General features: G+C 32.7%; 1 protein-coding gene across 3 annotated transcripts; it reads left to right on the top strand.

Annotated features, from left to right (window-relative positions):
- Nucleotides 1-1,270: 1,270 nt before the first annotated feature.
- LOC117688886 (uncharacterized) lies at nucleotides 1,271-7,989 on the top strand. 3 transcript variants are annotated; one of them, XM_066088832.1, is made up of 13 exons: nucleotides 1,271-1,408; nucleotides 1,569-1,637; nucleotides 1,744-1,857; nucleotides 2,149-2,226; nucleotides 2,312-2,433; nucleotides 2,814-2,900; nucleotides 2,996-3,088; nucleotides 3,401-3,514; nucleotides 3,842-4,040; nucleotides 4,776-4,931; nucleotides 5,908-5,996; nucleotides 6,646-6,931; nucleotides 7,048-7,989. In XM_066088832.1, exons 1-11 carry the CDS (start codon nucleotides 1,342-1,344, stop codon nucleotides 5,958-5,960), a joined length of 1,152 nt encoding a protein of 383 aa, XP_065944904.1. In that variant the 5' UTR covers nucleotides 1,271-1,341; the 3' UTR covers nucleotides 5,961-5,996; nucleotides 6,646-6,931; nucleotides 7,048-7,989. The 3 variants fall into 3 exon arrangements, with proteins under 3 accessions (XP_065944904.1, XP_065944903.1, XP_065944906.1); XM_066088831.1 differs by having other exon boundaries at nucleotides 1,274-1,408; nucleotides 1,515-1,637; nucleotides 7,048-7,988; XM_066088834.1 differs by lacking the exon at nucleotides 1,744-1,857 and having other exon boundaries at nucleotides 1,274-1,408; nucleotides 1,515-1,637.
- Nucleotides 7,990-15,604: the final 7,615 nt, after the last annotated feature.

The following is a 15,604-nucleotide window of genomic DNA, read 5'->3' as shown; positions in this document are numbered from 1 at the left end:
TATGAAAGGCGAAAAAAAACAGTATTAAAACTAATTATAAACAAATACTCTGTCATTTGTGTGACAACATTTCATATATCCGGACGATTTGACTTGGGAACGAAAGCGTCCGGATAACTGAGGCTCCACTATAAGTGAATGGAGACACTTAGCCGGTTTAAAAACAACATCCAATAGAAACATGCATAATGAATTATGAATTAAAGCTTTGCCTATCGTTTACTTCATAAAATAAAAAAAAAATATTAGGTAAATATTGAGAACTTTGTGTTAATGTATATAACAACATGAAATACACATTGTTTACAATTTTAAAATCCATTATGTTAAAGACTATCAATAAGAAAAAGTGATGTTAGATGTTTTAATTTTGCAAAGACGACAATAGTGAAATGTCATAATGATTTTTTGTAAAGATTGAACATAAAAAAATACATGTAAAAATGTCTTGCCAATGTCTGTGAATTAAGAGAATAAAGGTTATAAAAAATGGTACATTATATTGAAAACAAAAATAACGAAAAACAATTTTCTTATTCATCGAACACACCTAGTGCAAACAACACAAAAACCATTACAACGTGGTTTCACGTAAACTCTAGACTTGTAAATAAATGTTGAGCGAGTTATAAATGTGTTGATTAACATGCAGAGTCAATCAATTTGAATCAATGTGGTAAATAAACAAATTATCGACATATAAATCAGCATAGTTGACAGTGTAGCAATTTCTGCTAATGGCAGGTGTTTGTGACAAGTTATAAACATGTAAGTAATGCACCAAGCATCATTCGGGATAATGTTATCATCCTCTATCCTGTATGTGAATGTTTTTTGTCTGTTCTCTCATTTTATCCGTTTTCTTAGTGTCTCTATTCTCTCTTTCTCTATATTCTCTCTCTATTCTTTCTCTTTATCTCACTCTCTTTATCTGTCTACCTATCTATCTATCTGAATATAATACGCTTGAACTAAATCAGGAAATTTGTCTGACACAAGGAAGTTTTAATTTGTTATGTTTTAACATACTTAAAACAAATATCGTGAAATACACTTTCGTTTTACATAAAAAGGATTTTTAAAATTATGACTCGTGTCAAAGATTGCATCGTTGAAAACAAAATGATTTGTTTCATTTAACTTTGAATTCAAAATATTTAAAACTCCTCCACATTTCGGGATAAAACTGTGCAAAATATTTCAATGACACAGTTTCTCTTCCTGTTGTCTTTCCTGTTGTAAAAAATTAGGAAACCTTGTGATTTTACAATACAATGTGGTTTTCGTAAAAAAAAATCATCTGACCATTCAATTGTCTGATACATGCAATGAGAATATAATATGGAATCAGGTATTAAAAGAGCAGAAGAGATGTGTAGGACTCGGTCGTTAATTGCAGCCAGAGAAAGTGAGTTTTCATCTATAAACGTCGTTTCTGCTAAGCGTTATTGTACGAGATAATTATTCAAGTTATAAAACTAATTTATGGACTTATTTTCTTTTATGCGCATTAGATTCTAGATTACGTCATCAACATGGCAGAGGTCCATGTAATATCTTCATTTTAGATACATCCTCCAGTCTCGGGGAGGAAGGTTTCAGACAAATGAAGGAAGCGTTTACGGACATACTTGATGGTACTTAATCCTTAGTTTGCAGTTCTTGGATATATATGGGGGTGGTGGGGGGGTTGATGAATTTTGTTACATATACTACCTAAACGTATCTTATTACATATTTTAGAGTATGCAAACCATCAAAATATTGACGAAAACGTAGCAGTTATAACATGTGGACGGCATACAGAATTTCAACGTTATTATTCTAACCATTACGAAGATATCAAACAAGCCCTTGGTATACGCTGTTTAGTTTTACTTACATATATTTCGGACAAGAAGATAGAACATAAAAGATTCTAAGAAATTGTATACAGTTTTATATGATTAATTCTTCCATTCATCCATTCATTCTATCTTGTGTTTTAGTACATCTACTAGGAAAGAGAATTCTTCTAAGTAACTCCTAACATAATATAATGCGTATTTGTCTGATACAAACAAATAAGTTTTTATTAATAATGTTCTCAAATATTCTTGAATATTCCTTTAACAAACAATAAGTTAACCTACAGATTTTTTTTTTCAGACAATGTTGAAATTGGAGGGCCTTCACCATTAACAGTTGCTATGTACCTGTCCCTTGAAAGTTTGAAACGTGATGTCAGTGGGTGTCATTGAATATTTAGTATGTTTTGTCTGAAATTATGTCATGATATAACTTTTTTTTATAAAGAATGAATATGTTTCAGGTCATTCGTACGTAATGGGAAGTTTTCATATTCACCCAAGAATAATTCTCATATCAGATGGAAGGCCAACAGATTTCACAGAGTCGATTTCTGATGACTGTCCTTCAAATGAAACGGAAAGAGTATAAATGATAAATTGATACTGCCAAATTGATTTCACGACGTTCCAATCATTTATTGAGGGTCAATGTTCGTGAGAAGGCATGCTTTTCCTGCTTTGTTTGGACGTAACTTCGTTAGTACATGTAGTGTATTAGGAATGATTTTAATGAAAATCTAACAATTGCTTGTATAAACGTCTCCTGGAATGTAGATTCGTGGACAAGGGTTACCCATCAAAGCCACGTACATTGGTCCTCCATGAACAATTATAATTCTAAAGTATCCTGTATCTAATGTTCATTCGACGCTATTAAGTATATTAAGCCAATGGACGGGTACATGTACAATGTATACAATTTTACCTTGTACTGAATATTAAAATAGAGTTTTAATTTGACAGGATGCGTCTCATTTATTACACATTACGAGGCACATGGGGGAAAAACATCCAATATTTTGTATTCCTGTAGGAAGGAACCCTGATCTGGTAATCTTACTTATTTGTATTAAGTAAAAATTTATGATCAATTAATTTTAGTTATATGCATTCATATATTTATCATTTTATGTATATATTTTCAGAGATTGTTAGAATTCATTAGTGCCCAGTCACGGGGAGGAAAGATGATCAATTTCAGAGAATCTAAACAATTTGCTGAATACTCTCTGAATACCGTAAGATATTTTCTGTCAGATATGTACATTTAGCTGTATAAAATTAGTTAATTAAAATAAATATGGCCGAAGAAGACACAAAAATGACAATTAATCTCTTGAAACTATGTATTTTTGTTTTTGAATATCATAAAATGGTTTTTAACAACTACATTGTATTTTTTATGAAAAAGATTAAATTTTGTTTCCTGCATTTAAAGGTCGTTACATATTTCATTTACGCTACTTAGCCATTGTTAAATACATCTAGATGTAATCTAAACATTTGAGTATAGAATTTTGTTTGATTGATTAACTTCCCTTTTTATGTAGAAAATTGCTTCGAACTTGTCGTTTACAATGGAGAATGACGGTTATGACCGAGAGAGAATTCTGACGTCACTTGTGTGTACATTTCCGGAAAAAGTATTTACCGAGATGGACCTTGTACGTCAAAATCAATTTATAAACTATCCTTCTATTAATCTACTGGTTCCTTACAGATATTTTGCCTGATACTATGTTCTTTCGAATATCAAAACAAAGTCAAATTTAGAAGAAAAAAAAAACATAGCTGCTGCAGTCACAGCGCAAAATGTGAAGAATTTATACAGGCTTAACTGATTATAATCAACTCAATTGAAGATATTTTCAATTTGAAGCCGTAGCTTATAAGCATGTTTGATATGTGTGAAATATGTTTATGATTTTGTAACACCATATCAATTATGTCTTGTTCACAATATCTTTATAAGTTCATTGTAATCATTGTAGAATGACATATATGAAATTTGCTCCAAAAAGTTCTTGTACCAACCGATCGATGAAAACACTGAAGTAGAGAATGATGCTTATGAGGAAAGAGACCCGCGAATGCCCTCCCTGGGTTCCCGAGTCAAACGTGGTCGAGACTGGAGATATCCTGATCAAGATAAGTTCGGTCCTGGAACAGTGATAGGACATTCCAAGAGAGGTACAAGTTATTTCATTTGTTGATTTAAATAACGTAAATGATTTTAGATTTGTACATAATTGATACTATTAAAACTTTAAACATGGGTCTGTAAATAATGAACAATATTATATCTTTATCTGTATTTAAAAACTTTAAAGACTCGTCAAATTATTTTAACTGTTTATTAATGCATTTTTATTTTTTCCAATTCATTTATTCTTTACAACCAAGCACATAATAATGTCTCGTTCTTGATATTAACGTATCAGTAGTACCACACAAATTTACATATGTAGAAATTTTTTTTTACAATATATCATGATTTCAGGAAAGAACAATATTATATGTACACTGTACATCTGTATGTGTTTATCAAATAAAAATTCAAACTGATAATTTACATAGAGGTTTGAAGTATCTAACGAATTTGCCTCTTAAAATAAGAGTGGATATTCAATATCTATATACATTGACAACCACATATTACACAGTTTACATTTCCGTAAATACACAAACATAATTCATACACATGTGTTTTTATCTGGCCTACACACATCGGAATATATCAAAGTCTATGTCTATGTTTGAAGCCCTTGGTATACATCTGATTAATTCATATATGCATTTTCTGTACAGATTAAATAATTGCATATATTTTATATATTTTTTTTGTTAATTGTATTTCAATATGTTTATTAAATCTAGCTTTTTGTGAGAATCTACTTTTCCTTTTTAATATCGCTTATTCAAAAGATGGATGGTTAAATGTCGAATGGGACACAGGCTCTATACATAAGTATAGATATGGGTCAGCAGATTCAAAGACGGACAAATTTGATGTACAGGTCTGCAACGAACCACGGATTTTAAATGATGAACTGATTGCAACAGGCTGCAATGTCACAAGAGGTACATGTAAACCTATCCCAAAGTTGTAAATTAAAGATTTTATTGGAAATCTAACTACTCTAAACAAAAAGAGATACAAGTCGTATCTTTCTTATTTCATATCGCGAAATGTAACCACTTTGATCTTTTAAAGAATAGCAATATCGAATATCTGCATGGTGTGATTTAAAGTTTATGGTTTTGTTTAGAAAAATATCGAATACGAAATTATTTGTTTTTTTAATTAAACGAGATATCAACGGAGATGTAAATAGATTTATGAAAAGCAGCTAGTGACGTGTTTTATTAATTCCGGATTGGGTTTGGAATGACCAGGACGGTGGTACCGGAAACATCGGATCAGTTCTTCGTGTTGGGAGTGATGGGATAGTCCTTGTAAGATTGTTTACAAAACAAGCATGTAAAAGTTATTTAATTCCAAGGTTTCTTATTCACAAACCCTGCAAAATTTCATTGTTGCTGAAGAAGACAAAACAATTAAAAACCTTATGAACTGAAAAAAAAACCGCTTACTAATTAAGCATAAACATGTCAAAATTTATGAAATAATGATTGATTGGAAATTATCATGATCAATTTAACGAACAAGCAAAACATATCAACGATTGCGGTGAATCAACTCCACATCCAAGATAACTTTAGATAATTGATTACTTAAAGCAGAGCACAGTGTATTTTTCAGTAGTTTTACATATAAGTTTTATTCTTAAAATAAATGTGATATTCAAAATGTTTATCCTCCATTATATAAACCTTTCAACCCATCCATCAAATGCCTAGTACTCTTTTTCTATCTAGGTGCAGTGGGAAAATGGAAGAAGAGGGACATATAAATTTGGAAATTATGGCTTCTTTGATCTAAAACTTAGGCAAATATTTTTTATCATTTTATTGAAATCATAGTTAATTAACTATTAAGCGTTTCAAACACATGTTTTCCTGCTTCAATATTTTGTTTTTTCAAATGGACTTGTAGTGATCCATTCTCCCCAGAAGTCACAAGGTATCATCTCAAGAAAGCTGCGCTGAGTTCTTCTGTTGAAACTGAAGCATGTACGAAAGAGGGTATGAATCTAATATAACAACGTTATATAAAAGTGGTTTCGTGCGCGATCAGATTTATAATGAATGATTTGATCAAGTGATGAACCCGTATTTATTTCTAAAAAGACTTAAAAAATAATGATTTATTCCTTTCTCATCTATATTGGTATGATAAGGAAAGCAAAGAAAAGCTTTTTTGATGCACACAATAAAACGTTTAACTTTAAGAAACAAACGGATATTTTGTAATACATGTAGTTGCAGTATTCACAGGGTTTAGTTTTTACTAAAATTCGTAAAACGTTAAAAAAAATGTTATATTACTCATTAGTCTTAGATAAAGATTTAGAAATACGTGTTGAACTTGGAAAAATGCAATATGCTTTGATACAGTATTTGATCAAGAGAGAAAGACACAATAACAACGGAAAATTATCAATTTTCTGCCGAATATTTTTAAGGAAAAAAACTACGTTATACCTTATGTTAAAAAAACACAAGAAATGATATAGATTTTGCTTCGTTAAATTGGTTTACATAATAAAAATCAATTAGAATTCCGGTGTACCGGTAATTGTCAGTATGCTTATAAATGTCTATATTCACTGGTTATATTTTAATTAGGAATTGTAAATATTTTACTTCACATTCAATCAATCTCGTTATACAGATCAGGATTTAGCGTCAAAATCATCGAATGATAAAACTGTTGAAATGACAAAGAAGCCTATACTACATGTAGCCAAAGGAAAGTATTTCAGAAATGACATAGTGAGTAACAAACCATCAGATATTGATACCGATGGGCCAACTTATCCATGTACAATGAATCAGTGGCTCTGGAAAGATGACAACGGACAATGGAATCAATATTCGAAAGAAATGAATGCAAGAATTAATCAATCTTACAAACGTGATCCAAACTCAAGTGTTATTGTTACCATCCAGGATCAAGCGTAAGTTACAATGATAAGTCGTTAATTAAACAAAATGTAATCCACGTATTTGCTAAAGCAACCTATTTGGTATTGCAGTATATATATATAAAATACTCATCAAAACCAACGTTTAGTTACAGGGTTGTGATGGCTAAGAGTAAACAGATAAACCTTGCGACAAGAGAGATAACTGAAGTGAAATTGTTGAAAAACGACTCGTCTCCGTGAAAAACACGAGCAACAATGTTTAAAACATGTGTCTTAGTTTGAAAAATAAACTTATGCAATCTTATAACGTTATTGTATTCGATGTCGCTTCTTTTGTCTTTAATCGGCCATCCAAGAATGATACCTTTTAATCACATTAGAAGTTTCAAAACGCAATAAGCGCCTCTGAGTACAATATTATATTGATTTATACAGAAAGTTGATGTGTGTTCGGTTTTGATATCGAATAAAAGATTATTTTATTTATCATTATTATCTATATATTTTAGAAAAATTGATGTGTCGTTATTTAATTCAATTTTGCTCTATATATTGAATTAATAGGCATTTCATCTAGCTGTGTATTTGGTATCTGATCAAATTATGGACGTGGCGGAGTCGTTGTTGGCTTTAATGATAGCATTTTAAAGATGTAAAAGTTTTCATACACCATATTCATCTTTAATTTATAGAAAAACTATTGGAATGTAATTTAAAAATGATTAAATGTAGACAGTTTTGATTAATTATTCAGACGAATTATTATTCCAATATTGTAAAATAGGCAAACATACCTGCCAAAAACACGTCAATTTATTCTTTTCCCCTATATTTCAAACGTATTCTGATCCCATTCTTTTGTCTGATTTTGAGGAAATTCATTATGCACATTTTGACATACATTGAAATAGTTTTTGTGAACACATTTGTGAAATTTAGTTTTTCAAACACATCATAAAGATATTCTTTAGATTTCTTCTACATATCATTTGCAAAATGCAAGCTGAAAATCTTACAATGGATTGTTGACACATTTTCTGAGGAACTTAAGTAAACTATGCCAGTACAATTGCAAATATTCTAAACAAATGAACTGAGTTATTCTAAAAATCGTTCAAGGGATGGCGTTTTAATTTTTTAAAATATGTTGGTTTTCGATCAAAAAATATAGCAAAGAAATGACATAGCTTTTGTCATTCATATAACATATTTTTAGCAATTACTTTGTTGAATTTTTTGTTTCAATCTGTTCGATGTTTACAATAGTTTGTCAATTTGAAAGGGACTTTGGTTGACTCAATAATTCACAAACAACAACCGTATTTAAGGTTTCCTTTAAGTCCTTTCTTATGGATTAATTATCTTTAAAAAACGAAATTAAAAACAGCAAGTAATGATATACATGTAGCTGATTAAAACTGTATTAAAAGGTGCAATGTAAAAGTGGCTATTAGTCGGCACAAAAGACAATCGCAAAAAATACATAAATAGCAACAATTGTCATGATAACCACCTCGGAAAATGATCAATTTATACTTCATGTACTATACAAAATAATGCGCTTGATATGTTGTGCTTTATTACCATTAAATCGGTATAGAACTGTCAATTGTTTTAAATATTATAAACAGTGCAACATAAATATTCCAATCGGAATCTTTATTTTAGGCTGATTAATCTATTAATAGCGAAAATGAGTTATACAAATTAGAGATCTTAATGGTAATAAATTAAAACTTTGTAATCGTCAATTTAAGCTTCCGTATCAGAAAGATAGTATCAGATAGATTTAAGTCATTGGAAGAAATCCTTTCTTAAGACTGGTAGACTAATTGTTTTCGAACAAAATGAGGTCTTATCGTTATTTTATGTTTACGGTGCGGAACAGAATATCTTGCTAGATGCTCAATAGGGTATACAATTTGGTCAGCAAGGTATGACATTTAGTTCTGAATTATGTTGTGTGATTATTCAGGTATAAAACAATGAAGATAAAGTCAGCTATATCTAGTCAACATTTGCATTTTGTTGTTATACTTTTCACCTTAGTTTTTGAAACACTGTTGTTGTACTTTGAACTAATTATACAGTTACAGCAAAAAATATTCTTACAGTGATATATGTGGTACAAGAAATAGAGGAAAACATCACCAATGATTTTTAAGAGAATTTCTTTTTATTTCAAACCATTGCTTTAAGAATTTCCTAATGTTAAAATTATATCTTCTGATTTTTTTTTCTTACTTTGAATAAAACTGATGCGCTTGCCAGGTGAAAATTCTGTACACAAGCCTATAATAGAAATCCTTACAATAGAAGAGACTGTTCTAGAGGCTTGCTGTCTTCGCACATAATAAATGGTTTGACTTTTAAAACAACTTGCACTTGAGAAGGCACAGAACCTAATGTGATACATGTTTGACCAAATTGTATATCATATTGCCCAATCCAGTAATCTATTGAGACTTTACAAGAAGACGCTCCTATCCCAAGTAGTCCGAAATCTCTACGATAGATAGTTAAATCGTTGTAAGTGATTTTGTGGAAATTCAATACTTTCATGGGCAATGACTACTTTAAGGTGGCCTCAGGTCCTTTCAGAATAAATACATTGTTGAACCCTTTAAATGTACTGAAGATATTGGTAAAAGTTTCAAGTTTCTATTTCTTACAGTTTCAGAGGAGTGGCGGTAACAAGTATGTCCTGCTCAAAGGGCATTAACTCTGTAACTATTTCAAGGTAGGGGCTAAAGGACGATATCTTAAAATATTTTAAGATGCCCAACGACATCAATAAAAATGTTTTTTTCTATTATCCTAACCAATTTGGATTCGCTGGTTGTGAGGGGGAGGGGGTAGACACATATAGGGAATTAACATTTTTTTTATTAAAACAATTAGTGAATATACATTCAAAACATGAAAACAATCTTTGCACACCACATTTTTTCTGTAAAATATTATTTGCAGTGGGTAATTACACACTAAATGTTTTGATGTCGGATGTTTGATAAATTTTTTTCGGGGGAGAGGGGTACGCTTAGTAGTTGCAGGAAAAGACATTATTTAGTTTGAAAAAGTTTACAAAAAGGGAAAAAAAAAGTAGAAAATATCCCATAAACGCACAAAAACTTACTTTTTAGAACCGTATGAAAAAACATCTCCGGAGTGGATGAAAACCAACCAACCAACCCATGCGTAGAGGCGGGTCATTTTTTCCATGATCTCAGCCTATATATAAAGCCTATTGTAAAAAAAAAAACTTTCGAACTAAAGGATGGTGGAAAAGGCGTGATTTCGCCAATACTTTAATTATCCCCTTTTCAAATGCTGTTTATCTAACTCGACCTGTGCGTGCACAGTTTAATATTTTGTTTTCACTGATATTAAGCTCCCGGAATCATAATACCATTATTGTAAAATAATGAATTCTTTTGACCTTTGAGAGTTATAAATATATTCACACACAGAACCCTCTGTGATATTGGTACTACTCCTATTGATGATGGAGAATCGCTTTTCCCAGATTTTTTTTCTATTTCTTTTTTTAAATCTGTCAAACAATCGTTTATAATAGGTATAGATATTTTATATATATAGAGTTTGATGGTACCTTAAACCCTTAAGAATTAATGCCTTGGTTCAAGTTTTTCATTATTATTTGAATAGCTCTCCAATATCAGTTAATTAAGTGGTACAACTTGTGAGTTTCCACTTCATACAGAATTAATTATATAAAGTAGTGTACATACAAATATTTTAAAGCTATCTACCCCACCCCCACATATTCTTGTTATCGTGTGTTAAAAATCATCCGGTTGCAAAATGCATGTAGATGTAATATTTGAACACCGTTTGTCGCTGGATGCATAAAACGTGGCCTACAATTTAAAACTGACATTTCATTAGTACAAAAGTGAGAAGGAAAACAATCAAGCTAATCATACATTTATAAACTATAAATACAATGTTGTATCAGTTTCCTTCTTAATCCATGCAATTGAATGCACGATGAAATATTGTCTGTTCTCTATTTTTCAATGATATGATTTTAATGCAAGCATTTAAAAACTCATCAAGAACATTATAATAATTTAATTTTGTATTTTTATGTATATAGATGCATTTTATTGTAAATTGCTTCAGTATATTCAAAATTTATACCTTCGTTGCATCAAATAGAAATATATTGATATAAACTATTGTTTTTGTATAATGCATCTTACCATTACGCATTGTGCCTAAACTGTTTGATGCCGGAACACTGATTATTTGTATTTACATTTTTTGAAGGGGAGGTTGGTTGCAATAGAATTATTCCTTGAGTTTATTTTTTTTAATTACAGTAAAGGTTAAGTCTAGACCTGTTGTTTTATTTTTACAGCGTTGTCAATACTAAAATGTATTGTATTGAAGGTCAATGCATTTTCGTAATCATAATAAATACATCTGAACCTTAGCTATACCGTAACTGCTCGGTAATATTCCCCAATGTTTAAACAATCAATTAACTCATATTTTAGAATAAAATATTGTAATCAAACAAGGAAGTTTCAGAGTGTGTATAAATATCTAAGCAGAAAGTTTTTCATTTTCATTACCTTCAAACAAGCAATGGGTTTTTGTATGAAATGTTTTGGTTAATTTGAAGTATGCTTATTTTTTCGTCCATTTTATTTCAAACGTCACATGACGTTTGAAATCTGAGTGAACCATTTACCTGATCAATGTGAAAAAGGATTCTGTCTAATTGTTGAGCTTTGTTAATCATTGGTTGTCACTTGTTTTATTCCAAAAGCTTTAAATGGCACAGAATTTAATTCATGCAGAGCAATACTGGAAAACGCAAGCAGCAATTGAAGCTGAAAAAAGTAAATTAGTTTACAAGTTTCTATTTTAAAGCATTTTAAGTAATAAAATGCCTTTTTATTAGATTTCAAATAATTTCAGACTATGTACATTACACTAAATGCAGAGGTAGGGAACTTTTTGTGTCAAGGAAATGTCAAGTTGACTGAAAGCTCACATCTAATCTTTTTATGGACAGATTCTCGGAATTGTTGATGTTGTTTTGCGTGCAAAGAAACTTAGTTATGACTCTTTAAAATGTTTTGCATACAATACTAAATGCAGAGTCATGGACTGTTTTTTTTTTTTTCGATTGCATTTTTCCATTAGATAAATGATTGAGAGATACCCTGCAGCCTTTTAGCAAATTTAAAATAATGCTAAAGGTACATATCGGTTGCAGTTGTATGCTTTACATAATAAATTCTTTGAAATTAAGCTGCTTATTTTAAGGTCATTAATTACGCTATCAACATGGAAAGGGTCCATTTAATATTTTCATACTGGATACATCTTCCTTTCTCGGGGAAGAAGGACCCATACAATTAAAGGAAACGTTTACTACTATAATTAACGGTAATATATACGCATAAAGGCAACCAAAGTGTTTGCTAGTTAAGAAATAAACTCTCATTTTTCAGCAGGTTCAAAAGTCTATGAGGATCAATCAAACAATACGAAGCCTAACACGCAAATATATATTACGGGTCCCCTCTGATACCTTGCTGAGGTGTTTGATTTTTATGGTGATTGTTTTAAATGTATAATAATTTTCCTTGTCGCTTCCCCTGCGTTTATTGATTCAAAACGCAATTAAATATAAATATGTGAATGTACGGGCCTTATCCGCACTCTATGCATCGCTTCGACACACCCCGTCGCTTCTATCAGTCACTTCAAGCGACCCGTCGCTTATATCGGTCGCTTCAAACAACCCGTCGCTTCTATCGGTCACTTCAAAGCGACCCCACGAAGAACCCTCGTAAATGACAACAAATGTCTACCCGCTGAATCTAACAAGCAACGCTCACGAACGCAAGTTGCTTCTATACGCCAGTATTTATTTATTGTTCTGCATATTGACTAACGAACAATAAGCTTACCTGGAAGTATTTACTTCAGCGTCTATACTGCAACTGACTGCAGACTCACGGCATCTCGTATTTATACCCTTTGATCACGTGATATGAGATACTCGGAACAATCAAAGAGTCGGGCGTTTGCGACTTCAGAGTGGCTCTCGGCATTCATCACCGATTTTCATTTACCATTTATGTTACATTACCCACGCCTCCATCTCAAGCGTCCTCGCTTGAATCCAGAAATAACGGCAAACAAGCAGTGTTAACGATTTTTCTTATTTACAATGATCGTAGATTATCTTTTAAAAATATATTTAAACAAAACGTTTCCACAAGAAATTGTTATCTACCAGTTATCTACAACAAGGCACTGTCTCTACACCATATTCAGGCTCTCTTTTTTAGATGCAGTCAAAACAACATTTCAAAATGAGTCAAAATCTAACACATAGTCTGACAAATAAGCAGGAGCGCGTCTGTTTCTAACAGACCTTTGTGGTAACTCTTGTTCAGCTTCAATATTAACTAAACCCAACTTGTTATCATTTTCATCATCTATCTGATCACCAGATTCTCTTTCATCGAAATTTGACTCTAACTTAGGAACCTCCTCATTAGTCAAAACCTGAGACTTAACCAACCTCATTCTATCAACATGTATCACTTGAGGAGAACCTTTGCTTCCACACGAAACTTTGTAAGTGCATTCTGAGCACTTTTCGAGGACCGAAAACGGGCCCTGCCAAAAGCTTGTTTGTTTTGGCGATGTACCTAATTTTCTTCGCGAAAAATAAACGTAAACTTTATTTCCGGGGGAAAATATCTGCCACTTTAACTTTCTGTCGTGGTAACGCTTCTGTCGCAACATTTGTGCATTAGTATTTTCTCATACGATGCGATGAGCTTGTTCTTGTCTTTCTTGGAGAACCACGCCCATCGATTTTGTGGAATAGGTTTTCGTTGCACTTCCATTTCGTATACGAGATCTAACGGGTCGTTGCTTCTCTACCGAGCATTAGATAGCATACCGAGCATTAGATAATTTGGACTGAACCCAGTAGTATCGTGTTCCACCGATCTGTACGACAGCATGAGGTATGGTAGCTGCTTGTCCCAATTGGTGTGGTTTTGGTTTACACATGAACTCAACCTGGCCTCCAGAGTTCTGTTAAACCGTTCCACCATACCATCAGATTGTGAATGGTACGGTGTAGTATGAGTTTTCTCTACTTGCAACAGGTTGCATACCTCCTTAAAACAGTTCACTCTCGTACTGACGCCCTTGGTCCGAATGGATAGTGTATGGCACCCCCAATCTTACTATAACCTCCTCTGGGCCACTGTTTTTGGCCTCCATGTTCCGCATAGCAAAGCATTCAGTCCAACGAGTAAAATAATCGGATACTACGAGAAAATACTTATTCTCTGAATCTGTCACGGGCAATTTACCCATTATGTCCGTTGCAAACCTATCCATTGGAAACCCACTCTGTACAATCTGCATCGGCGCTCTCTGTCCAGCAAACGAAGGTTTTCTTTTCCCCACAAACCTAACACCCGTTCACGTATCTTCGAACATCTTACTTCGTATCCTAGCTATCGTTTTATTTATCCCCAGGTGACCTGCTGTTCTTTTGTCATGTCAATCCAGAAAGATGCACCTCCTTTCCGACATAGGTACAACAACTTGTAAATTCTCTAATCCTGTGTCCGTGTCTTTTACTCGTCTGCAAACCAAATTGTTCTCTATAATAAGTATATCTAACTATGACCATAAGGAGCGTAAAAATACGCTTTGACCAGCTATCTCGCGAAACTTTGGCTTCTTTTCCTTGCCCATCCATTCTTTGACTAATTTAAGCTCTTTTTATTAGCTTGTATTGTCTTTATGTGAGGTTCGTCAAAAGCTAAATCTTTACCATTTGCTTTTGCCCTTCGATCATGCGGCTCTTTGTCATCATCAATATCATAGCCGCATTACATACAGGGTAGACGACTTAAAGCGTCTGCGTTCAGATGTTGCTTTCCTGGTCTGTGTTGTATTTTCATATCAAAGGTAGACAACACTTCAAGCCACCGAGCTAATTGACGCTCGGGGTTCTTGAAAGTAGTTAACCATGCATCTTAATGAGCTATGATCTGTCCGCAGAATGAATTTCCTCCCATAGAGGTAATGCTTAAAATACTTTGTGAAATACACCAGAGCCAGGAGTTCTTTCCTTGTCATGCAATATTGCTTTTCCGACTTTGATAAAACTTTGCTAGCATAAGCAATAACCCTCTCTTTACCTTCATGAACCTGTGCTAACACAGCCCCCATTGCAAAATTACTTGCGTCGGTGTCCAATATAAACGACTTGTTAAAGTCGGGATGCGCAAGTACTGGGGCGTTTATCAGGGCGGTTTTCAATTGATCGAAGGCAGTTTGACAATCTGTACTCCGTGTAAAAGAATCAGTGTATTTCTCTGTCAATTTGTGTAAGGGTTTTGCAATACCGGCAAAGTTTTTAACAAACTTCCTATAATAGCCAGAAATGCCCAAAAATGAACGAAGTTCGCTGATATTGGATGGTGCCTTCATTGTTTTGTTTACCTCTATTTTCTATCTGTATCTGCTATCTGTAGTTTTTCCTTTGTCCGATATGATATGCCCAAGATATTCTACAGACCCACAGAACAAAGAACACTTCTTGGCTTTCAATTTTAGTCCAGCGCCAGCCAAACGACCAAACATTTTTGAAAGATTCTCTACCATCTCTTCGAATGTATTGAT

This window comes from Magallana gigas, chromosome 6 (genome assembly GCF_963853765.1).
Source record: "Magallana gigas chromosome 6, xbMagGiga1.1, whole genome shotgun sequence".
NCBI classification, from domain to species: Eukaryota; Metazoa; Mollusca; class Bivalvia; order Ostreida; family Ostreidae; genus Magallana; species Magallana gigas.
The sequence above is the reverse complement of the archived record's forward strand: the minus strand, read 5'-3'. Positions and strand labels throughout refer to the sequence as shown.